General features: G+C 47.5%; 1 protein-coding gene across 9 annotated transcripts in view; it reads left to right on the forward strand.

Annotated features, from left to right (window-relative positions):
- PAQR5 (progestin and adipoQ receptor family member 5) overlaps positions 1-25,661 on the forward strand; it is a 93,074-nt gene that overhangs the window by 24,015 nt on the left and 43,398 nt on the right. For 7 of the 9 annotated variants that reach the window (XM_073801185.1, XM_033851908.2, XM_073801188.1 and 4 more), the window contains exon 2: positions 20,023-20,189. The exons of the other annotated variants lie outside the window; for them this stretch is intronic. In XM_073801185.1, coding sequence (XP_073657286.1) covers positions 20,139-20,189 — 51 coding nt within the window. In that variant the 5' untranslated portion in view covers positions 20,023-20,138. The remainder of the gene's footprint in view (positions 1-20,022; positions 20,190-25,661) is intronic. 9 annotated transcript variants of the gene reach the window in all.

Genomic DNA, 25,661 nt, shown 5'->3' on the forward strand with positions numbered 1-25,661 from the left:
ATTGTCTTCTTTTAAGAACATACCAAAATTGAGAGATTAGTATAATGAATTTCCATGCCTGGCCTCAACAATTATCAACTCATGGCCAACCTTGTTTCACCTATACCCCTACCCATACACCCTGCTCCTGCCAGATTCTTTTGAAGCCGATTCAAGACATCATCTCATCTCTTCTGTGACTGCTTCAGTATACATCTCTAAGTGAAAAGGGCCCTTTAAAAAATGTAACCATTGGGGCTTCCCTGGTGGCGCAGGAGTTGAGAGTCTGCCTGCCGATGCAGGGGCCACAGGTTTGTGCCCCGGTCTGGGAACATCCCACATGCCACAGAGTGGCTGGGCCCATGAGCCATGGCCGCTGAGCCTGCGCGTCCAGAGCCCGTGCTCCGCAGCGGGAGAGGCCACAACAGTGAGAGGCCCGCGTACCGCAAAAAACAAACAGACAAAAAAAATGTAACCATCAGCCTATTATTATATCTTACAAATTGATCATTTCTTGTTATGATAAAAAAATCCCGTGTTCAGATTTTCCCAGTTGTCTCATACATTTTTTTCAGTTGGTTTGAGATTTCAGATCTTAAAAATTCTGAAATACAGCAGAAACTAACACAACACTGTAAAGCAATTATACTCCAATAAAGATGTTTTTAAAAAAATTCTGAAATAAAAATTTTAGACCAAGCACAAGAGACCATTTTGGCATGGAAGTGCAGGATTCACCAACAGAGCCTGCAACCACTGGGTAGAAGTTTCTAGACAAGTAGGCCAGACCGTGTCTCTAGGTTTCAGAGTGCAGTGGACGGCAAAATCGTTCAGTCATTCAGTAAACATGTGTTCATTCCACAGTGACGCGGGGCCCAGTCCTGGGCTGGGCACCTCGGACAGAGCGGTGAACAAGACAGACTGGGCCAGTCTTGAGGGGAGCCAGAGCTCATTACACCGTGAGGTTTGCAAAGGGGGTGATATAGACCCTTGCAGGTGGTATTGAGCGTAGCCTGGAGCAATGGGTAGAATTCCATCAAGAAGAGAGCGTGGAGGGAGCGGTGTCTCTCCCCCAGTAATCAGCAAGGGCAAAAGCATGGAAGTGTGAAAGCCCGGTGCGTGCCCGGACAGTGATGGGTGGTGGGCCTCGGGGGTGTCTCAAGGCTGGGGACGGGTGAGGCTACTGCGGGCTCGAGGATATGCCTTATAAGGAGCGGGGGCCTCTGGGGCCTTCCAGAAGGGACCCCACAATTTTGTGGTAGGAACCTAAGGTGTGGACCGTGAGTCTGGGAGCCTTGCAGGAACTCTGAGGAGTTACTTGGCGTTCCTGGCCCTTCGCGGGGCGGGGCCTCAGCGAGACTGGAGCCCCTCCCCTGGGGGCGGCCAGTGTCTGCCTGGACCTCCACGTGCCTCCAGGGCGAGCATGGTGCCCTGCACGCAGAACGGGCTCACTGTGTGTCTATTACTGATGATCCTCCGGCGCTCCCAGTGCTGGGCACCCCTGTCCCCTTCCCCCTTCACCATGGCCGGCACAGAGGGAGCCCCCTAAGGCCTTCGGCTTGGGGAAAGGCGGTGGCTTTTCCAAAACGTGTCAGCTATCTGGCTTTGGAACCTGGGCCCCAGCGACCCTGAATGGGGGACTGCAAGGCCAGCGTTGCCCCAGGGCCAGCAGGCAGGCGGGGGGCGCGTGGAGGAAGGCTTGAGAGGAGAGCTTCTCATGAGGAAATGCCAATATTTGCAACCCTGGGCTGGCTCGCATAGCTAGTTTATCCAAGACTGGCCAACGGTTGGAGGACTCATTCATTTATTTCCTTTTAATAGCATTGGCGCTTTGGTAAAAAAAAAAAAAAAAAAAAAGAATGAATTAACAAATACATAAATAAATAGTAATGCACATGCTCATTGTGGGCAAACTCTAATGTTATAGAAAAGTAGAAGCGAGAGAATAAAGCAAATCCCAAGAGGTAAACCCTACCATCTAGAGAGAACAACTGTGAACACTTTGTGGAATCCTTTCAAACACTTTTCTGTCCATAAATACAAGCACTTAAATGGAACACAGTTTCCTACAGATGGCATTACAAGATTTATGCTGCTCCATAACCTGCTTTTTTCACTTAATAGCATGTCATGACACCGTTTCCTGTCCATAACCACAGATCTGTAACATTTTTATAGCTCACAGTACAATTTTACATGGATGTACCAAACTTACCCAGACAGCTCTCTATTGCCAGACATTTGGATTGTTTCCAGTTTTTCTCTACAACGTGCTAAAGAGTATCATTCAGCTTTTTTTAGATGTGCATTAATTGCCTAGCAGTAAATATCTAGGATAGCTGGGATAGCTGGAACGAAGGAAAGATTCCTTTCACGCTGCACAGGAGGTCACCATGGCAACCCCACCCCAGTGTGGCGCACCCATTAGCCTAAGCTCCAGCCAGGGAGGTGGGTCACAGACAAGGGGAAACAATCCATTTTCAAGCAGAATTCTAAGCCAACACAGAAGCAGCATGAAGGAGCATTAATGCAGAACTGAGATGGTTTAGGATGCAGTCGTGTTCTCTGGCAGACACCTTGGCTTTTCATTCTCAGAAGTGCCATCAATGCTTTTATTATCCTCATTTAGCTGATAAGAGAAATTCAAGTTGAAGAGGTTAAGTAATCTGCCCGAGGGCACACAGTAAATGATGGAGCCAGGGTTGAAAGTGGCCTGCATCCACGCCTCATAATTCTCCTTACCTGACCTAGGGTCACCAGCCACCCTCTCTTCTCTTACCATCCCTGAGACTTCCAGTCCTGACTCCCCACCCCTCCAGTGCGTTCGTTCCCACCGCATCAGACGGGGTCTGCACTGAGCCTTCATCTGGACTCTTCCCAGGCTCCGCCCTGGCCACCTGCCACTCCACACCCTATGCCACCTCCACACTCAACTATAGACAGCTCTTTCTTCCTCCATGCCTTGGCTCCTGCTGCCCTCAGCTTAGAATGCTCGCTCCTCCGTGGCTGCTGGGCTCCTGTTTTTTCTTTTTTAATAAATTTATTTTTTATTTTTAATTTTGGCTGCATTGGGTCTCTGTTGCTGTGCGCGGGCTTTCTCTAGTTGTGAGCGGGGGCTGTTCTTGTTGCGGTGCGCGGGCTTCTCATTGCAGTGGTTTCTCTTGTTGCGGAGCATGGGCTCTAGGCGCACAGGCTTCAGTAGTTGTGGCTTGCGAGCTCTAGAGCGCGGGCTCAGTAGTTGTGGCACGTGGGCTTAGTGGCTCCGTGGCATGTGGGATCTTCCCGGACCAGGGCTCGAACCTGTGTCCCCTACGTTGGCAGGCGGATTCTTAACCACTGCGCCACCGGGGAAGCCCTCCTGTTTGTTCTCCAAGGCTTAGCTCAAGCTTCGTTTCTTCAAGAGGTTTTTCCTGACTCCCTAATGTGACGTCTCTTCTCTGTGTTCCCCTGGAAGCATCTGGTTCTAACGACAGTTTGACCATCAGATGTACTTTGTGTCAGTTGTCAGTGTTGAGCTCCTAAAATGTGAGCTCTTAAGGGGTGGAATCATCATATTCGTTTCTCCAGCCCCACATCCTACCTTGGACACAGAGTGGGTATTCAGTAAATGTACGCTGAGTGAATGATTAAATAACCAAGCATCTTCCCGTTCACTTTCCATTTCTGCTTCCAGCCCCAGGGACTACTTTAACCCAAGCAGATTGGATGAGCACCCTGCCCACCAGGAGCCGCTCCCTGCTTCCCCGCCTCTCACCTGGCTGGTTCCCCAATATTGCCCGACAAGAGCTGGCCCCAAGCTCCATCCTCCATAAGCCCCAGTCACCTCTTTTCCTACCCTTGCCTTGCCAGGGTAACTTACTGGGCAAATCCTTTATATCACCGCCACCGCCCCACCTCCCCATCCCAACTTTGTTAGTTTTGCCCCATCAGTCCTAGGAACCCTTTTCTCATTCCTTGGGCTCCTCTGTCTGTGGCTCCTCTCCTTGAGAAACCTCAAGTGCTTTGCAAGTCACCCGTCTCTTCCTCCTAAATCGATACGTAGCCTCAACTTCTCCTCCAAAACGTGGTCACATTTTTAAATGGCAATCTGTGCAAATCCAACTTGACTGAAAGCTGCCCTGGTCTTCCTCCCTCCCTTCATGGGTGTCACCATTTCCCAACCCTTGGGACATGACCCTCTGAGACCCCTGTGATCAACTGAAACCTGACCCTTATCACTAGGTCTCCAAACTCAGAGCTCCTGGCCAGGCCTGGTTGGCACATGGGGGCTACCGAGAAGCTCAGAGGCTTCCCTCACGTTCCCCACGGGACGGGACAGCCAGCTGCTGCCGCGGGCGAATTTGACCCAGGGCTGTAGATCTTTAGATTTGTCAAGAGAAACTGGAGTCCAGGTTTTTACGTGAGGTCCCTTGATTTTTTAATATTCGCCTAGGTTTTTTTTTTCCTTAATAGACTTTTTTTTTTAAGTGCCGTTTTAGGTTTTAGAAAAACTGTGCAGAAAGTAAAGGGTTCCCAGTGCCCCTTCCCTTCCCCCACAGTTTCTCCTATTATTAATATCTTGAGTTAGTGTGGTACATCTGTTACAAGTGATGAACCATGTTGACACATGACTGTGAACTAATGTTAGGGTTCACTCTTTGTGTTGTATATTCTATGGGCCTTCACAAGTGCATACTGTCACGTGTCCATCACAGCGGTGTCATGCCATTTAAGTCTGCTTTCCACACTCTCCTCCCACTATGCCCCTCCTTTGCATTGTCTCCACCCAGCCTGTACGCAGGTCTTCTCACCTCTCTGGACTCCTTGGAGCTCCCTATCCCTGGTCATGGACAGTTTCCTGTCCCTCTCACCTCTCCATCAGACTGTAAGTTCCCTGAGGCCCTCAGAGAAGGCTAAGAAGTCTAGAAGGCTGAGTCTCCCCAGCGCCTGGGGCAGGGGCTTGAATGCTTTGGGGACTCACTATAGCCTGTGTCAATGCTTGCTTATGGGCCGGGTCTGGGGCTTCCAGGGAAAATGCTTTGGGTGCAGCTGACGACAGGGAGAGGGCAGGGGGCAAGCAACGGAGACCCAGGCAAATCTCGTTTCAGTGGCTGCACGGAGGGGAGGGAGAATAGATGTCCCAGTAAGTCCAGTTTTAGAAAGGGGAACGTTGAGGACAAGCACAGCTCTGGGTGGTGGGATGTTTGAATCCTTAGCAGGAGTCAGCGGAGGTCTCCAGGGAGCAGGGAAGGAGATGCCCCCAGAGAATTCCCCCCTGCTTCCCCCACCTGTCCCTTCCCCTCCCGCCCAAGCAGCTGCCTCCTGTGGGAAAATGGGTGAGCAAGCAAGTATGGGAAAACAGATCAAAAACACCTCCCTAGTGAAGCTGACCTTCCCCCCACCCCTCGCCCCCAGCCCCGATGGCAACCCTGGGGTCCCTCCTACTGGCACCCGCCCAACTCTGCCCCCAGTTAGGCAGAAGAGGACACACACCTCCCACTCCGCTGACGGAGCCCAAAGCAGTGACTTGCTGTTCCTGTAACATGCCTCTGGGCCTTTGCACGAGCTGTTCCTCCTGCCAGCTGTGCCCACTCCAAACTGACGGATCCTCTCTGACCTCTTACGCCCCAAACAAACGTCACCTCCTCTGTAAAGCTGACCCTAACCTTCTCCTCCCTCAAGCCTGACAGCACCCCACCCTCCCCCAGATGCTTCCACAGAACTGTTTCCATTATCCACGTAGCATCTAACCCACTGGGTCACTGGTTTGTGCGCCGCCCTTGTTGTGTGTGCGCCTCCCACAAGGCGCAGCTTGTGGTTACACCCTGCATCCCAGGTCTCAGTGGAGTTGCAGCACCTAGCAGCCTCATTTCATGGATAAATGGATGGACACATGAATGAATGGAGCTCTTCTTTTGGTTTGTTTTTGGGCTGCGCCACGTGGCTTGCAGGATATTGGTTCCCCGACCAGGGATTGAGCCCGGACACAGTGAAGACACCAAATCCTAACCTCTAGACTGCCAGGGAATTCCCAATGGACCACCTCAGAGTAGAACAGTCAACATGCTATTACTGGGTCTCTTCTTTTATATTAAAACAGATCCAGGCCCTGTCTTCAAGGAATCTAAATTGTGGCTGCCTAAACAACCACACCTAAAAGAGTCAGAGGGCTTCCCTGGTGGCGCAGTGGTTGAGAGTCTGCCTGCCGATGCAGGGGACACGGGTTCGTGCCCCGGTCCGGGAAGATCCCACATGCCGCGGAGCGGCTGGGCCCTGTGAGCCATGGCCGCTGAGCCTGCGCGTCCGGAGCCTGTGCTCTGCAACGGGAGAGGCCACAGCAGTGAGAGGCCCGCGTACCGCAAAAAAAAAAAAAAAAAAGGAATCAGAGAACAATATACAACCGGGTTAGTTATAATAATTACCAATTACTGAGGTGTCTGCTGCAGGCCTGGCTCCATGCAAAGAGCCCACATACGTTGCTTCCTTCACTCCTCCCGCAGCTCACGAGTCTGGGAGGGGACCCGCACGCTGAGGTTAGGCAACATGCCCCGGGGCGCCAGCTAGTGGACGGAGACGCTGGGACTGGAGCCCAGGTCTGCCTGAGCCCAGAGTCCGTGATTGCCACTCCCTCACTTCGTCTAGAGGTGCTCAGGGAAAGGAGCGAGGGGGGGGGGTGGGCGGCGCGGTCTGGGGAAGGCTCCTTCCTGGAGGAGCCCTGCTGTGCGATGCTGGAGGCTCGGGGACGTGCCTGAAGCCTAGACAGTGTGGAAAGACCCCAGGAGTTTCAGGGCCTGGGGTCGGAGCGGCCCCGCCCCAGCCTGTGCTCACTCTAGGGGGCCCACAGAGGTAGCGGTACTAGCAGTGCCCTGCTGGGTCCCGGTGGCCTTCCCCCGCCGGGCCCTGGGGAGAGCCGGGTCTTCGTGAGCGGCACACTCCCTGCGCCCGTGGGGTGGGGCTGTGTGTGTAGGTGTTACCACGTCGGAGGCTGCAGAGCCGGCTCCTCTGGGGAGCACACCTCCTGAGGGGGTGCCCTGCCCAGCCCAGTTTCCGGGGTGGGGCGGCGGGGGCAGGAACAGCTTTCTGGAAAGAACACGGCCCTCATTCACTGACTGGTAGACACACCCAGAGGGTCCAGCTGTTTCCCACGGCGTGGAGCCAGTCCTGGCTTGCGGACGGAGGGGACGGATCCTCTGAGGAGCTGGGGCGCAGCCTTCCAAACATCCATCAAGCTCAGGCCTGCCAGGGGGCTTGTTACAGTATATCACGGGGGGCGGGCTTCCCTGGTGGCGCAGTGGTTGAGAGTCCGCCTGTCGATGCAGGGGACACGGGTTCGTGCCCCGGTCCGGGAAGATCCCACATGCCGCGGAGCAGCTGCGCCCGTGAGCCATGGCCGCTGAGCCTGCGCGTCCGGAGCCTGTGCTCCGCAACGGGAGAGGCCACAACAGTGAGAGGCCCCCGTACCGCAAAAAAAAAAAAAAGGGGAGGCTCTTCTGGTCCAGCCGTTCTTCTGCCTAGATACCTGGCAGCCTTGGTCCCCCCTAAACTCCATGGACACGTCACAGTGTGTGTGACTCTAGATGAAAAAAAGCCATAGCTCCCCAAAATCAGTACAGGTGACCTGTGACATTAGAAACTGTTTTGACTGTGACCTTCAAGAAGAAATACCTTTGGGGCTGGGCTGGGCGGTGGAGAGAAGACATGAGGATGTGTTTGTCAAGGGCTACAAATTTTCAGTTATGCAAGATGAATAAATTCTGGATATCTACTGTGCAATACTGAGACTGTAGTTAACAATACAGTATTGTACACTTGAAATTTGCTAAGAGGGGAGATCTCTTAAGTGTTTACATCATAAAAAAATATATGGTAACTGTGAGGTGATGGATATGTTAATTAGCTTTATTGTGGTGATTATTTCATGATGAATAGATAGAATCAAGTTCTACACCTTAAATATATATAATTTTTAATTGTTAATTATACCTCAATAAAGCTGGAAAAAATAATTAGAAAAAAAAGAAATACCTTTTATGTTACAACCCAGTACACACATATGGTCATATGTAATACCACAAATATACGTAACATACATAACAGAAATATCACAAAATGATACTTACCTGTACTTATGCAATACGCTGATATTTTCTGTTCTTTTATTTTGCAAACTATTCTTTTTTTTTTTTGCGGTACGCGGGCCTCTCACTGTTGTGGCCTCTCCCGTTGTAGAGCACAGGCTCCGGATGTGCAGGCTCAGCGGCCGTGTGGCTCACGGGCCCAGCCGCTCTGCGGCATGTGGGATCTTCCCAGACCGGGGCACGAACCCGTGTCCCCTGCATCGGCAGGCAGACTCTCAACCCCTGCGCCACCGGGGAAGCCCCAAACTATTCTATTTTAAAATGCTAGTCATGATCCACGAAATTGATTTTATGATCTAGTGACAGGTTGTGACCTTCAGTTTGGAAAACACTGCTTAACAGACCCGGTAATCGTGGTTTTAATTACCAGCAAGCTCTCTGGAAGTTGTGTGTATTTTGCTGAGGTGGGCATGTGACCCTGGCTGTGGGCAGGCTGGAGTTCAGGTACAAGTCATCCAGCTAAGGAGAGACGCGCTCATTCTCCTGGGATTTGGTTCTTCTCTCCCTGTGGTGGGTTTCGGAACTGGCACTGGGACTGCTGGTCTTTCAAATCCTGTTGTCCATCTATGTATATGTTCCCACTGTTCATTACAGACCTCGTTTCATCCTGACCTTGCCAAGCCGACGTTGAGTGACCTCAGACAAGTCATTTCCTATCTGGGGTCTTTATCAATAGAATAGGATTAAGGGTGGTTGTACTAGTCTGTGCTTCTCAAAGAAGGAGGGATTTTGCAGCAGTAAGTTGTATATAATTCCTCTGTATGTATATGTGTGTGTATGCGTGCTATGGTCTGAATATTTACATCCCCCCAGAATTCATATGTTAGAATCCTAACGCTAGTGTGTTGGTATTAGGAGGTGGGGCATTTGGGAGGTAATTAGGCAGAGGCGTCATGAATGGGTTTAGTGCCCTTATAAAAGAGGCCCAAGAGAGCCCCCTTGCCCCTTCTGCCATGTGAGGACACAGCATGAAGTTGGCAGTCTGCAACCTGGAAGAGGGCCTTCACCAGAGCCCAGCCATCCTGGTACACTGGTCTTGAACTTCCAGCCTCTAGAACTGTGAGGAATAAATATTCGTTGTTTATAAGCTACCCAGGTAATGGTATTTTGTTATAGCAACGTGTAGGGACGAAGACAATATGTACATTTATGATTTATACTTTTTCTGGAAGATTTGGAGAAAATAAAATTTTATATTAATACAAACATAGCTAGGTTATGGAGCAGACTATAAAACTCACAATGCTTTTTTAAAAATATACTTCTTTTTATTGCAGTAAAATATACACAAGATAAACTTTAACATTTTAACTTTTTTTTGTTGTTTTTTCTTTGCGGTGCGCGGGCCTCTCACTGTTGTGGCCTCTCCCGCTGCGGAGCACAGGCTCCGGACGCGCAGGCTCAGCGGCCATGGCTCACGGGCCCAGCCGCTCCGCGGCATGTGGGATCTTCCCGGACCTGGGCACGAACCCGCGTCCCCTGCATGAGCAGGCGGACTCTCAACCACTGCGCCACCAGGGAAGCCCTTAACTATTTTTAAGTGTACAATTCAGTGACACAAAGTACATTCACAGTGTTGTGCAACCATCACCACTATCCATTTCCAGAACTTTTTCATCATCCCAAACAGAAACTCTTGTACCCATTAAACAATTACTCCCCATTCCTTCCTCCCCCTAGCCTCTGGCAACCACCATTCTACTTTCTCTCTCTATGGATTTGACTTTGTACCGGATATAAGTGAAATCATACAATATTTGTCCTTTGGCGTCTGGCTTATTTTACTTAGCATGGTTTCAAGGTTCATCCGTGTTGTAGCATGTGTCAGAATTTCACTCCATTCTGAGGCTGAATAATATCCCATTGTATGTATATACCACATCTTGCTTATCCATTCATCTGTTGATGGACACTTAGATCGTCTCTACCTTTTGACTATTGTAACTAATGCTGCTGTGAACATGGGTGTACAAACATCTGTTTGGTCCCTGCTTTCTATTCTTTTGCATATGTACTGAGGAGTGGAATTGCTGGATCATATGGTAATTCTATGTTTAACCCGTTGAAGAACTACCATACTGTTTTCCACAGGAGTTACACCTTTTGATAATGCCATCAGCAATGCACTATGGTTCCAATTTCTCCATATCCTCATCCGCACTTGTTCTTTTCTTTCTTTCTTTCTTTTTTGTAATAGCCAACCTAATGGGTGTGAAGTGGTATCTCATTGTGGTTTTGATTTGCATTTTCCTAATGACTAGTGGTGCTGAGCACCTTTTTGTGTACTTATTGGCCATTTGTATATTTTCTTTGGAGAAAGGTCTATTCAAGTCATTTTGAACTGGGTTGTTTGATTTTTGTTGTTGTTGAGCTGTAGGAGCTCTTTATATATTCTGGATATTAATCTCTTATCAGATATGTGGTTTGCAAATATTTTCTCCCACTCTGTGGGCTGTCTTATTACTTTTTTTTAATCTGTCAATATATTTTTTCTTTTTTTTTAATTAGTTATCCATTTTGTACATATTAGTGTATACGTGTCAATCCCAATCTCCCAATTCATCCCACCGCCACCACCCCAACACTGCTTTGCCCCCTTGGTGTCCATACGTTTGTTCTCTACATCTGTGTCTCTATTTCTGCCTTGCAAACCGGTTCATCTGTACCATTTTTCTAGATTCCACATTTATGTGTTAATAGATGATATTTGTTTTTCTCTCTCTTTTTTCTTTAATAGATGTTTATTGGAGTATAATTGCTTCACAATACTGTGTTAGTTTCTGTTGCACAACAAAGTGAATCAGCCATATGCATACACATGTCCCCATATCCCCTCCCTCTTGCATGTCCCTCCCATTCTCCCTATCCCACCCCTCTAGGTCATCTCAAAGCACCGAGCGGGTCTCCCTGTGCTATGCGGATGCTTCCCACCAGCCAACTATTTTACATTCGGTAGTGTATATATGTCGATGCTACTCTCACTTCGCCCCAGTTCGCCCTCCCACCCCATGTCCTCAAGTCCATTCTCTGTGTCTACATCTTTATTCCTGCCCTGCAACTAGGTTCATGGGTACCTTTTTTTTTAGATTCCATATGTATGTGTTAGCGTACGGTATTTGTTTTTCTCTTTCTGACCTACTTCACTCTGTATGAGAGTCTCTAGGTCCAACCACGTCTGTACAAATGACCCAGTTTCATTCGTTTTCATGGCTGAGCAATATTCCATTGCATTTATGTACCACATCTTCTTTATCCATTTGTCTATCGATGGGCTCTTATTGGTTTCTTGATAGTGTCCTTTGATACTCAAAAGATCTTAATTTTCACGTCTGAAGGTGGCGTGGGGGCTGCTTCTAGGCTCTGCCTCCCACCCTCTTCCCCAAGGGCACGTTAGTCCTCTGTGGTATTGAGGACCTTTGGTGTTCCTCTGGTACAGGGATGGAATGGGAACTCTGCCCGGTCACCTCCTGGGCTCAGAGCTGTTTTCTGTTTACCATGAAGGACATCTCGACAGGCCTGGAGGAGGCAGAGGGTCTGAAGTGTGACTCAGACCCCGAGCCTCACCAGCAGCTGCCCCTTAGCTAGCAGCCTCCCGCCACATCCAGGAAGCTGGGGCCTTATCAGGACCAGTCAGCGTTCAGACAGCTCTGGGGCCCACCCAGCCTAGGACGGACTGATGAGTAGGGGCAAAAGGTGACTCTGGTCCTCTCTCCACTTACTCCCCACTGGTTTCTCACGGAACCTGAACTCCTGCTGGTAACCTCACTTCTTTGGGTCAAATGTATGACCTCTTGTCTGAAATGCCCTCGGTGACATCCACGCATCTGTTGGTAATTTGAACAAGAGCTTCCTGATCTCATGCTTGTAGTTTTCTAAAAGCAAGCAATGGAGAGATTCCCTTCCAAACAGCATTCTTTGCCTTTGCTATGTAGGCCCAGCAAGGAATTTTATGTTTTCCAACATAACATTTTTCAGAAAAGAGGGAGCTGGGTCCATCCAGAGTTCTTCCTGTTTAGGGTCGCTCTGTTCCTGTATGTTGAACAATGGGCTGTATGGGCTGCTTGAAGGAAGTCACGGTCACCTGAAACTCTCGCCATCAATGCTTGTTTGGGATCCTTTCAGAAGACACCTGACATACACAATCAATTTAAAAAGAGAGAAGGACAAAAAATGTAATACAGATTGAGATGTATTCCCAGGAATCTGGTCTTCCATTTGCAAGTACTGGTTTTGTTGTGAAGGAGCTTTTAATGATCTCTGTAAAAACTAGAGTAGTGGGTCTGGAGAGAGTAGCTATGCAGACTGACCCGAGCCAATCACTCGTTTACCCTCACTCGTTTACTACGTGCACGTTTTTTTTTAAACATTAAAACAGCTCTGAAATCAGGATTCATTTCCAATCAGTGCTGTCTCACGATTATAACTGGCGACAATTTTTTTTCGGTCTTAGTGGTACACAAAGTGGTGGTGTGACTTCCAGCCGAGCACATGTGAAGTTCCTGGAAATACCGTCTCAGGCACTATCATTACTTCGAGGTCCATGAGGGCTAGAGGACCCCCAACCTGACCGGCAGGTGGCGCAGCACAGTGGGAGTCTCAGGCTGAGTCCCACCCCCTGCCCCTCCCCCCAAACAAATATTTTCCCCCAAGCGGGCACAAAAACATTAAGATGACCTGTTTTGTTGGCAGAAGTCCTTGCAACCTACCCTCTTAGGGGCTCTTAAGCACCTTTCTTGAAAGTTCGTGTGAGCTGATGTGACAGCTGTCTGGTGGCATGCGTCAGCTGAACTTCTTATGGGTTCAAGCCCAGAATCCTCCTGGTAAGGCTCATCTGGGCTCATTCAGAGGGGGAGCAGCTTTGGGGCATCCTCTGCTCATGCAGGAGGGAGGGTGCCTGGGCAACACTTCTCATCAGTGTACATTTCTCTAATTCCACTCATTTCTCCAATGAGACAGCATCCATCTGGCTAATTAGTAAACCCTCTGGTGTTGATCCAAAATAACTCCAACTGAACCAAAGTTGTGGCCTCTGGAATGTGAACTTAAGGTTTGTGTTTCAAATGCTAATGAACCACCACCCCAGGGGTATGGGTTAAAACTAACATTTTCACATCACACTGTCTGTGTGAAGTGTTTGAAAGCAAATTGCCTACAGTGTCATAATAGCGAATGAATACTTGGGGTACATTTTTAGCAATAGCATTAAACACAGCTTCAAAAAGTGTAGCTTTCGAATAACTTAGATGGAAATGAGATTTTTTTTTTTTTTTTTCGGTACTCGGGCCTCTCACTGTTGTGGCCTCTCCCGTTGCGGGGCAACAGGCTCCGGACGCGCAGGCTCAGCGGCCATAGCTCACGGGCGCAGCTGCTCCGCGGCATGTGGGATCTTCCTGGACCAGGGCACGAACCCGTGTCCCCTGCATCGGCAGGCGGACTCTCAACCACTGCGCCACCAGGGAAGCCTGAGAATATTTTACTTAAACTGTGTTAGGTGACTCCAAAAAGTGGCTGTGTTATGAAGATACTGTTGTCAAAGATGCATGCAAAGATTGTGAACACACATTTCTATGAACTAGGAGTGGAAAAACAATATTTTAAAATTAATACTGAGATTTCCCTGGTGGTGCGGTGGTTAAGAATCTGCCTGCCAATGCGGGGGACACGGGTTCGAGCCCTGCTCCAGGAAGATCCCCCGTGCCGCACAGCAACTAAGCCCACGCGCCACAACTACTAAGCCTGTGCTCTAGAGCCCACGAGCCACAACTAGTGAGCCCACGAGCCACAACTACTGAACCTGCGAGCCACAACTACTGAAGCCCGCGCGCCTAGAGCCCGAGCTCCGCAACAAGAGAAGCCACTGCAATGAGAAGCCCTCATACCACAATGAAGAGTAACCCCCGCTCACCGCAACTAGAAAAAGCCCGCGCACAGCAACGAAGACCCAACGCAGCCAAAATAAATAAATTTATTAAAATAAATAAAATTAAATTAATACTATGTTGGATATGGTAAGGGATTCTAAATAGGTACGTCTAACTAAATTAATAAATTAATGGGATAAAGAGAGTGTGTACCATTTGCATCCCTAGAAGTTGTATATTTTTTTGGACCCTCTCATTGGGGAAACAGCCCATCAGTTTATATTCAGCCACCTAATATGTAAACATATTCATTCGGGAGGTGATAAGTTTTGCTGGCCATGTCCTTTAAGGCCTGGGATACACAGTGTGTAGGCTAAAGTTTACTGGGGAAGGATCCAGGAATATGGATAGAGCACTAGCCTGAAACAGATAAGAAGTCAGGTGCAAATTTCACCTCTTGTTAATTTCCCTTGGTTAAATCTGCCAGGACTAGCCTGAAACCTCCTGGTGGTGGTTTTGTTGTTGTGATTTGTCCTTTTTTTTTTTTTTTTTTTAGGGCTAAATCAGGAGAACTTGGCAGGTCCTTGAAAGTGTATAACAGCCCATTTTCCTTTTTTTTTTTTTAAAAGCTGCTTTAAAACATATTTGAAAGCTGTGGATCCTCTTTTAAATGAAATCCTATATGGAACACCAATATACTGTTGAAATATCAGCAAAGCTTCACATTGTGCATTTTTTAAAATATTTATTTATGTATTTGGCTGTGTTGGGTCTTAGTTGCGGCATGTGGGATCTTTTCATTGCAGCATGCGAACTCTTAGTTGTGGCATGTGGGACCTTGTTCCCTGACCAGGGATCGAACCCGGGGCCCCTGCATTGGGAGCACGGAGTCTTAGCCACTGGACCACCAGGGAAGTCCCTCACATTGTGTTTTGATTTCAGAATTCTCTGAAGCCTTTTGTTTTATTCAGTCTTATTTCTAAGACCTCTGTGAAAAGAGACAAAAAACCAAGCTTCAGTTTGAAATACTGGAAATTACACTCTGGTATTTACAATGTTGGTGAAATTAAGAACTAGCTTGTGATGGCTAAAAAGACCAGTGAGTTCATTTTATGTGCAGTTAATCTGAAATGATTAACAATGGGCACAACATAGAAATCATCAGCTGTGCTTTAGTCACTGCCCATGATTATCCATGGATGTTTCACAGTATTGACAAACATAAAAGTTTACATTTTACATGCAAAATAACAATGTATTAATGGGAGAGTCCTTATTTCTTTGAATGGTGGAAAAACACCACACAAGAAATCTCCACCTGTTGAAACAGCAACGTCAAGTTTGGTCTTACCTGTGAGTTTTGTCTCAACCTGATTAATTGGTAAAGAGGGTCATTGTTCAGCATCTAGTTTATAAACATCATAGTGAACACTGTATTTTTCATCTTTTCTCAGTAGCAAAGAAAAATTAAGTCCTAGTGCTTTGTGCTAAGACTTAATTCCCCTTAATCAAAGTGACTTCTCTTAAAAGGAAACTTATGCCTCTTATATTTTCTTTCTCAAAGAGAGGACTTGTGTTATTATATTTTTACTATAATTAAGAAAAATTTCAACCAAGACATCTTCTGGTTGAAATAGGGGTAGAAGTAACCTTTCTGTTTCTCCTAGTGACTGGTACAACGTCCACCCCCACAAAAGTGGTCCCTGGAATGTAACTTAGGGTCCCACAGAATGCAGTCTCGAAGTCTCCAATCTCTCTACGTAGCCTGTAGTCCTCAGATCAAATAACACAACTCCAGAAGCATCCCCATCCCCACCCCAACCTCCCTCCACAGACATCCACGCAAACCGGAAATCAAATGATAGCATCTTTGGCAAGCCCCCTAACTTTCCAACGCCTCGGTTTTCCTGCCTGCAAAATATAAAATCAGTTTCATATCTGAAAATGATTAACAATAGCAAGCGTTTGTTGGATCTTTGCTTCATGGCAGGCCCTTCACGTAGGTTCTCTCTTTTAATCATAACCACCACCCTATGCAGAAAGTAACTGCTGTTATTTCCATTTCACAGATGGGGAAACTAAGGCACAAGGAGTTAAGTTCCTTGCCTGGAATTGCACAGGAAATGGCAAACCAGTCTTTAAACCCATGTGGCTTGAATCCAGCCCCGAGGCCCTTAACTGCTCTGCCTTAATTCCTGAGATGGAGTGGTGAAGGTGAAGGAGACCAGGTGGGCAGGCAAGGTGACCAGCACAGGCTTGGCACAGAGTGGGTGAGGGTTTCTGTCCTTCGAGGGTGACTTGTCTTGGTTAGTTGGGTGCATATCTGTCTCATCTTTTCCTTTATACACTTCTTGGGGACAAGGACTGTCTTTTCATCTTTTTAAAAATGTTTTCCTGTGCAACATAGGAATACAATGGTATGGAGGACACCTATTTTCCTCCATTCTGTGTGTCACTAACCTATGCGATTTTTATTTCAGTTAAATTCTCCTTTTCCCTCCAGCTGCTGCAGCTCAGAGGGTGTAATCAGCTCTACATTGAGCCCTTAACCTTATTCGTCACATGATAAAAATGCCGGACACACTGGTTGAATGAAGTGTGTGAATTGTATGCTGCTAAGTATTACCCTCCTTTTGTATGTTTTGTCGGGTCATCCTTCCTGGATTGTGTGTGCTGTGAGAGTAGGGACCATTTCTTTCCTTTTTCTTGCCCATGACATTGAAATCCAGGGAGAACCAGGGGACCAAGGTGGGCAAGTCCGTGGAAACCCAACCTTGGTCCCACTATTGCTAGAGGTTTTTCTGATGTGCCTGAGTCTCCCCTGGTACCAGACCGTTGCCTCTCATCCCGCCACCAGGTGAATTAGTGGTACATCTGGGAGTGAAAGTGTTCTTGGTGATTTAGATCAGAAAACCAGGAGGACCAAGGCGTGCCAGGCCCACTTACATCAGTGTTGTTCATTTGTTTGCAAAGTATCAACTTTTATTTTTTAACCTGGGTAAAATGTACATGTGCTTTAAAAAATTATTTTCTATATTATTTTGCATTCAGAAATTTTTTTTACATCTTTATTGGAGTATAATTGCTTTACAATGGTGTGTTAGTTTCTGCTTTATAACAAAGTGAATCAGTTATACATATACTTGTGTTCCCATATCTCTTCCCTCTTGGGTCTCCCTCCCTCCCACCCTCCCTATCCCACCCCTCTAGGTGGTCACAAAGCACCAAGCTGATCTCCCTGTGCTATGCGGCTGCTTCCCACTAGCTATCTATTTTACATTTGGTAGTGTATATGTGTCCATGCCACTCTCTCACTTTGTCCCAGCTTACCCTTCCCCCTCCCCATATCCTCAAGTCCATTCTCTAGTGGGTCTGTGTCTTTATTCCCATCTTACCCCTAGGTTCTTCATGACATTTTTTTTTCTTAAATTCCATAATATGTGTTAGCATACGGTATTTGTCTTTCTCTTTCTGACTTACTTCACTCTGTATGACAGACTCTAGGTCCATCCACCTCATTACAAATAGCTCAATTTCGTTTCTTTTTATGGCTGAGTAATATTCCATTGTATATATGTGCCACATCTTCTTTATCCATTCATCTGATGATGGACACTTAGGTTGTTTCCATCTCCGGGCTATTGTAAATAGAGCTGCAATGAACACATTCAGAAATATTTTTAAACTTTTTTTATTGTGGTAAAATATACACAACATAAAATTTATCATTTTTAAGTGCATTTTACGTTTACAGTAGTGAGCAACCATCACCACTACCCATTTCCAGAACTTTTTATCCTCCCAAACAGAAACTCTGTACCCCTTAAACAACAGCCCCCGTTCCTCCCTCCCTCGCCAGCCTCTATTCTGTCTCTTTGAACTTGCCTATTCCAGGCCCCTCACATAACTGGAATCACACGATATTTGGCCTTTCGTGCCTGCCTTATTTCACCTGGCGTAATGTTTTCAAGTTTTCATCCATGTTGTAGCGTGCATCAGAACTTCATTCCTTTTGAAGACTGAGTAATATTCCATTGTATGTGTAGATTGCATTTTGCTTATTTGCTAGTTTCTCTGTTCACCTGCTGGTGGACACTTGGGTTGTTTCTGAAGCACTCCTTCTTGAATGGTAACCCAGCCGCACCTCGGATTGGGACCTGAACCCACGAGCTCTGACTTAGGAGGGGTCTCGAACCCACTGGCTTTTAATTGAAGCGGCTCACCTGGTGTCAGGACTTACTGAAGCTCAGGTTCTTTTGTCTCATTGCACAAAGAATTCAGCGTGAGGCAAAGCAATGGGCACAGGGTGAGTTTATTAGCATAAGATGCTTGTGAGAGAGACAAGCGGGCGGGCAACGGAGCACAGCCGCGAGAAGAAAGAGGGATACATTTTTCTAATCAAAGCAAAAGTAGGGAGGGGAGACGTCAAGGCTTACATTCTTGGGCAGACGTCAAGGCTTACATCATTAGTTCCTCCTTTGACCCTTCATGGTTTAACCGGGACTGTCATGGCACTATTTAAATCATACGTGTGTTAGCAAAAGAGTGGTAACGTATACTAAATATAGTAATTCATCTCAGTTTCTTTCCCCTTTCACCTATATTCCTGTCTTGGTTACATGCAGAGATGCTACTCTTTAAGGATCATTAACTCCCTGACTTCATGTAACAAGATTCAGACCCCGTATCTATTGTCTTGTGTTGTAACTATCAGGGTTTGTGGCTTGAGTGTGTCTGGCGCTCAGATGCACCTGGTCTTCCTTCAAGGTAGTGCTGACTGTTGCTAGGTTACTGGATTCTTTTCTTGAGTGGTCATTAGTTTATAACAGTCTCCCAAACTCCCTTCCTCCCTGTCTTTAAGCCCCTAGTGGGATTTCTAAACTATTTAATTATCCTTCTCTATCCCTCTCATTTCCACCTTTTGACTATTATGAATAATTGCTTACACCATAAAGATGCATATTTACGATGAAACATATTATATTTTGCTACATAGTTCCAGATAGTAATGCATAGGACCTAAAGAACTATAATAAAAAGCAAAAGTATAAACAAACCACAAAAACAAAAAAAATCACTTTAAGTTCCAAGGATGCATCATTAAATAAGCATTTGCTGAAGGCCTGGGATGAGCCAGGCACACACCCTGCGTTTCCAACCATCTCAGGAGGGTCTTCCCCAGTTGGGGCGGATGGGGGTGCAGGGGAGACAAGGCCTAGGCGGATAGCTTTGCCTGCAGGCAGATGTGGATGGTGCCGCAGGAGAGGTACAGGCAAGGTCTTGGGGCCTTCGGAGGCAGGGACAGAACCCGTCCGTGGGGCTCTGAGGAGGTGGCAGATCTGGGGAGTAGGTGAGGCACGGACTATGGTAAACTCCTAGCTCTGCTCTTTCTTTGCGGAACCCAGCTAGTATTTTTCAGTGTCTTGGGCCTGCCCTGAGGGCTTTGGGTTCCTCTAGTTTACATTACTCACAGCTTATTAAACAGTCTGAATCCTGCATTTAAGCAGCCCTGTTGCTCTGATTCAGCGTGCCTGGGATTTACCTGTTGCTCTGATTCAGAGTGCCTGGGATTTACCTGGTCTGGTCCTTTGGCGTGTCTTAGGGCAGCCACGCTCCAGTCAGCCTTGTGGAAGTGCTGCATCTCTTTGGGTGATCTGGAGCACAGCGCCTGATGGACTCGGACCCGGGATCACACTGTCTGTCCAGGTGTAGCACCTGATGCAGGGAGAGGGAGCAGCCCCAGCTCTCCCGGAGCTGTGTGACCTTGGGGAAGTTACTCCACCCCTCTGATCCTCTTGCGCAACATGAGGGCACTGGGTGACCTCTATGGCCCTTTCCAGCTGCTGTAATTTTATGATTGCCCTATTATGATTTAAGTACCTCCCTCTATCACTCTCGGAGTGAATGACTCAGCCGTCTGAGAGTTTCACTATTGTTTTTAAGGAAGCCTGGTTATTTTGCCATCACAAGCAAGGGTATGTCCCTTAGGGAAACAATCTGACAGTCTTGATCCAGCTGGAGTTAGGCTGACACTCACTGGAGTTCTTCACGCTGTATTCTTTCAGTGAAGCAGCTCGGACACCGGCTGGCCAGAGGCATCCGGAGCCATGTCAGAACTTTGAGCGAGGCCTGGTGACAGGGACCGGCCGTCACCCACCAGTCTTCCCAGCTCGGCTTCAAGATGCTAAGCCTGAAGCTCCCCAGGCTGTTCAGCATAGAACAGGTGCCCCAGGTACGTGCTGTTGTTCCGGTGGTTGAGTTCCAGGCTGGGACTAGGGCTTGGCCTCTGCAACATGGCGACTGCTATGTCTTCAACCAGTCTGCTCTGTGTACACCCACTCTCTTCAAGGAGCCCCTCCCAGACTCCCATTGGGGAATTCGACCTCCTGTTTCCCTCACCTACACCAAACCTGGAAACGGAAGTCATCCTAAAACCGTTTAAGTTGTAGCCCTTCCCTGTGACATCTGTATTTTTTCCCGAAGCAGAGTCATTATTGAGACTACTGATTCAAGCTACAGAGGTGAAGCTAGCAGCCCTTGTCTGAGTACCAATTTTTTAAGGATGCTCCTGGGGGTGCTTGAAAGCAGGCCAGGGGCAGAGTCACCTCAGAGTGTGGCTTTGTGGTTGTTCTCATCCTTTGCAGGAGGCCCAGGCCAGGTGTGCGTTGAGGCGATGAAGAGAGTTATTGATCCGCCTGTGCCTGGGTGCTCAAGGGCAGCTACCCCAAAACACCGGGGATACATTGATAATCTGCGTTTTTCATAAGCATTAGGCGAGGTCATGCTGCTTGTGAGCTGCGCCAGTGGTGCACCTCCTCCTTCCCTTGCAAAGTAAACGTCATCTCATTACACCCTTGTTTCGGTGTTATGTTTCCTTCCTCTTTGAACAAGAATAACTGTTGTTTCATGGATATTTCATCTGGAGGATGTCAGGGAGGGAGGGGAGATCTCCTTTCCACCCAGCCGACCGCCAAGCCCTTACGACTTTCCCCAGAAAAATAAATCCCAAATGATCTCAGCATCATGAATGGAAGGTTAAGAGGAGACAAACCACAAAACCCTCTTCCTGAAAGCCTGCGCGGCTAGGTGATGCCAGCAAGATGGCATCGGGGGAAAATCAGAAGGATGCGGAGCTGTTGAAGGGCAGAGATGAGGATGCGGCAGGTAACAGACACACTGGAAATGAGACCAGGTTCCCACAATGCTCTTGGGCAGGTGGCCCACCTCTGTTCTCACAAGGCTGTAGACATCTCTTCCTGGTGCACTGCCCCGGTTGGTCCTACTCACAGAGAACTAGTGGCTGTGATTAGCGGGGACACGGTGATCTTTTGATTCATTCACTCGTGACATTTTTATTGACTGCCTACTATGTGCAAGGTGTTACTCTGTGCGGGGCCCAGAGGAGAATCACATACAAATCCTGGCCTTAAGGGGCTCTGTGTTGGCTGGGAAGATTTAAAATTGTTCAGGAGCACTTCCGTTGCAAAGTGGATTAGGGTGTGTGCTCAGAGAGGGACAGATGGGTTCAGAAGAGGGATTGGTCACTTCCATCATGGGGGAGGAGGGAATCAGGGATGTCTCCACAAAGGGGGTGACCTGTAAGATTGGTTTTGAGGATGGGTAGAATTTGGGGGACGGGGAGAGCACTCCAAGTGAAGAAATGGCATGAGTAAAGGCCTGGAGCTGGGAAATCAGGGGGCAGGTGTGGGAACTCTTGGGGCGGGGATTATGGGTATCTGCTCGGATATCTCCCTGGGAGTTTTGGTCAAGGTTGGGTTCAGAGACTCTGCCCAGGAAAGAAGTGAAGGAGAGAGAATGGTCTCACTGGGGACCTTGGGTAAACTGCTAGGATTCTGAATGTATGGGGGTTCTGAGGGTGAGGACCGGACCGCCCCTGAGGGCTGAAGATTAATGTGTCTTCTCTGTCCGGTTTTTCATAAATGATGGAGATGACAATTTTCTCTTTAGTAAAATGGCACCAGTCAGAGGCAGAGAACCAACGTCACACATCACATCTGTTTACTTCAGAACCTTCCTCGGGCTCCTGGGTTTTCCAGCATCACGCCCAAGTTTCATGCGGCCACAGAGGAAACACAGTGGCTCTGCCTGCCCGGAGGGTAGTTTTATTTGAGGATTTAGTGGGGGAGGGGGAAAGGCATTTTTAAAATATTCAAACAGATGTAAACATATTAAGGAGTAAATGCATAATTTTCATGAGTATTTAAAATAGGAGACTTCATAGAAATATTAAGTTTACTTTTGGTGGGCCCTGTGGGTTCCAGTACTTGGTCTGCAGAATGACCTTGGGCAGAGTGCCCTTAGTCTCCCTACCTCAGTTTCTGCATCTGTAAAATGGGGTGGTGCTAGAATCTCTTCCTCGGGTAATGGTAAAGATTAAATGAGGTAACCTATGGGAAGTGCCTGGCGTATGGTGAAGTCAGTAATGTTGGCCGTTATTATTATTATCAGCTCTCCTGTGCACTCCGCACTTGGAGGGGTGGAGTGTGTTGGGAGGAGACGTTAAGCAGCCCCTCCCACAGACTCCCACCCCAGCTCCCTGCCTGGTATTCACAGGCCCAACCCCTACCCACCTCCCCCACTGTTTTTCATCTGTAAACCCTCTTCTCCAGCCACACTGGTGCTCTCTCTAGACTTCCCACCAGATTGGACATTCACTTCTCTTGACCTCTGTTTGAAGAAGGCTTACCTCCCTTGCCCCTCCACCCACCTTTCTGGCCTCCTTCTCCGTGGAGCTGCAGGTGCCCTCTCCCTTCCCTGAGCCCCTTCAGCTGTTGGTTGGCACCTCTGCAGGCTGCCCTATACGGCCACCTCTCCCTTCGTATATCAACCAGCTGTGTGGCCTGGGCCACTTCCCTACCCTCTCTGAGCCTCACCCATCAGAGGAGAGTGGGGCAGCGCCTCTTGGCATCCTCAGGGTTCTAATTCTGGTGCATTCCTCCTAATGGACTACTCACAGGAAAGGACAGTTCTCCCTTCCTGTAGAAGGTAGGACTTGGGTACGTGCCTCACAATTTCAAGTCTCCCTGTGTCTAATAACAGACCTGGGTACATTAGGGAGTTGTGAAAGATGCGAACAAACAGCTCAAGGAATGGAATAAATATCTAGCTGTTGACTCCTACACAGACCCAACCTAGAGACAAGCAGGGAAGTCTAGACAGCAAGTTAATATGGAACATGGCATGACACTTGGCCAGGAAACAAGAGTATTTTGTGTCAAATTGAGAATCTTTTGTTAACGGTAGCCTTGGCCCCCAGGCTACAGGTAAACTCACCGTATTGTCCTGGAAGCGTTAATTTAGGGGCACAGGCAGGAAGATTCCAGAGGTGCTTCCAGCATTTCCCAGCCTGGCACTGGAGCTCTGCCGCTTACTGTGGGAATTTGGACAAGACGTGTAACCTCTCCAAGCCTCAGTTTCCTTATCTGTGAAATGGAGATAATATCTGTCTCACAGAGCTATTGTAAAGATCCAAGAAAAATGAAATAGAGTAGTGGGATAATTATGAAGGAACAGAAGCAGAGCCAGATCAGTGGCTGGGAGTGGTGTTGGGTAGGTGGGCTTGGGCACCTGAAACAGGAAGCCATCTCAATAGGCAACTGGTTTCTCCAGCCGAGAATTTCTCACAGAGGGCGCTTGGATCACCACCACGAGAATACCTGGGAGCTTACGAAAGGGAGTCATGATTGCAGGCTCTTTGTATTGTTCTTGATTTTAATCTAAATGAATGCTTTCAACATTTCATCATTTAATATAATATTAGCTCTTTCTGTGTGTATGGGTGTGTGTGTGTGTTTGTGTGTGTGTGTGTATGTGTATAAATAACCTTTATCAGGTTAAGAATATTCTTTTCTATCCCTAGTTTCCTAGGATTTTTTTTCCCCTCTAATCAGTAATAAATTTTTTTCTACCAGTATATCTTTTGAGATGGCCATATATGATTCATTTAAGTTATTAACGTGGTGAATTACATTGATTGATTTACTAATGTTAAACCAACCTTGCATTTATTTATTCATTTTATTTATTTATTTATTTTGGCCGCACCGCGCAGCATGCGGGATCTTAATTCCCTGACCAGGGATCAAACCTGTGCCCCCTGCAGTGGAAGTGTGGAGTCTTAACCACTGGACCGCCAGGGAAGTCCCCAACCTTGCATTTAAATATTACTTGGTCATGATGGAGTATCTTTTTAATCTATTGCTGAAATCAGCTGATAGTTTGTCTAGGATCCTTAAATCTATTTATTGAATTAGCCTGAAATTTTTCCTTCTTATACTGCCCTCCCCTGGATTGGGGATTAAGATGGTGCCAACCACAAATGAGTTGGAGAGTGTTGCCTATTTATTCTATGGAAAATATATGTAATTTTTTTTTTTTGCGGTACGCGGGCCTCTGACTGTTGTGGCCTCTCCCGTTGCGGAGCACAGGCTCCAGACGCGTAGGCTCAGCGGCCATGGCTCACGGGCCCAACCGCTCCGCGGCATGTGGGATCCTCCTGGATTGGGGCACGAACCCGTGTCCCCTGCATCAGCAGGCGGACTCTCAACCACTGCGCCACCAGGGAAGCCCAATATATGTAATATTTGTATAATATTAGAATTATACATTCCTGACAGCTTGGTAGAATTTACCTGGAAAATTGTCTGAGCAGGGCCACCATGTTGCCCACCCGAGGGAGCATCCTTTATCTCTTAGTCTACGTGAGTGACAGACTGTGGAATTGTGCGAGGAGCCACTCGATGCTACAGCTGCATTTTCTCTGTAGAAAGTTCTTTTTATAACAGTTTTGTTGAAATATAATTCACATACCATAAAATTCTCCCTTTAAGAGTATATAGCTCAGTGGGTTTTAGTATGTTGACACACACAAAGTATGTTGGACAAAACCATCGCCAAATTGAATTTTAGAACATCGTTAACACCGCAGAAAGAAACTCTACCAATTAGCAGACATTTCCCACTGCCCCCACTCGCAGGCCTATGGCAACCACTAATTTACTTTGTCTCTACGGGTTTGCCTCTTCTGAATATTTCATATAAATGGGGCCATGCAGTAGGTGGCCTTTTGTGAATGCCTTCTTTCACTTAGCATAGTGTTCTCAAGGTTCATCTGTGCTGTAGCATGGATTAGTACTTCAGTTGTTTTTATGGCTGAATAATATTCCATTTGTGGATATACCAGTTTGTTTATTCATTCTTCAGTTGATGGACACTTAAATTGTTTCCAATTTTTGGTTATTATGAGTAATGCTATGAACATTTGTGTACAAGTTTTTTTTTTTTTTTTTGCGGTTCACGGGCCTCTCACTGCTGTGGCCTCTCCTGCTGCAGAGCACAGGCTCCGGACGTACAGGCTCAGTGGCCATGGCTCATGGGCCCAGCCGCTCCGCGGCATGTGGGATCTTCCCAGACCGGGGCTCGAACCCGTGTCCCCTGCATCAGCAGGCGGACTCTCAACCACTGCGCCACCAGGAAAGCCCTGTGTACAAGTTTTTGTGTGGCCATATTTTCAATTCCCCTAGGTACACACCTAGGAGTGGAACTGCTGGGTCACATGGTAACTCTATGCTTAACTTTTATTTTTATTGTGGCAAAATATACTTAACATAAAATTTACCATCTTAACCATTTCAAAGTGCACAGTTCTGTGGTATTAAATACATTTACCTTGTTTGGCAACCAT

Source organism: Tursiops truncatus, chromosome 2, assembly GCF_011762595.2.
Source record: "Tursiops truncatus isolate mTurTru1 chromosome 2, mTurTru1.mat.Y, whole genome shotgun sequence".
NCBI lineage: Eukaryota > Metazoa > Chordata > Mammalia > Artiodactyla > Delphinidae > Tursiops > Tursiops truncatus.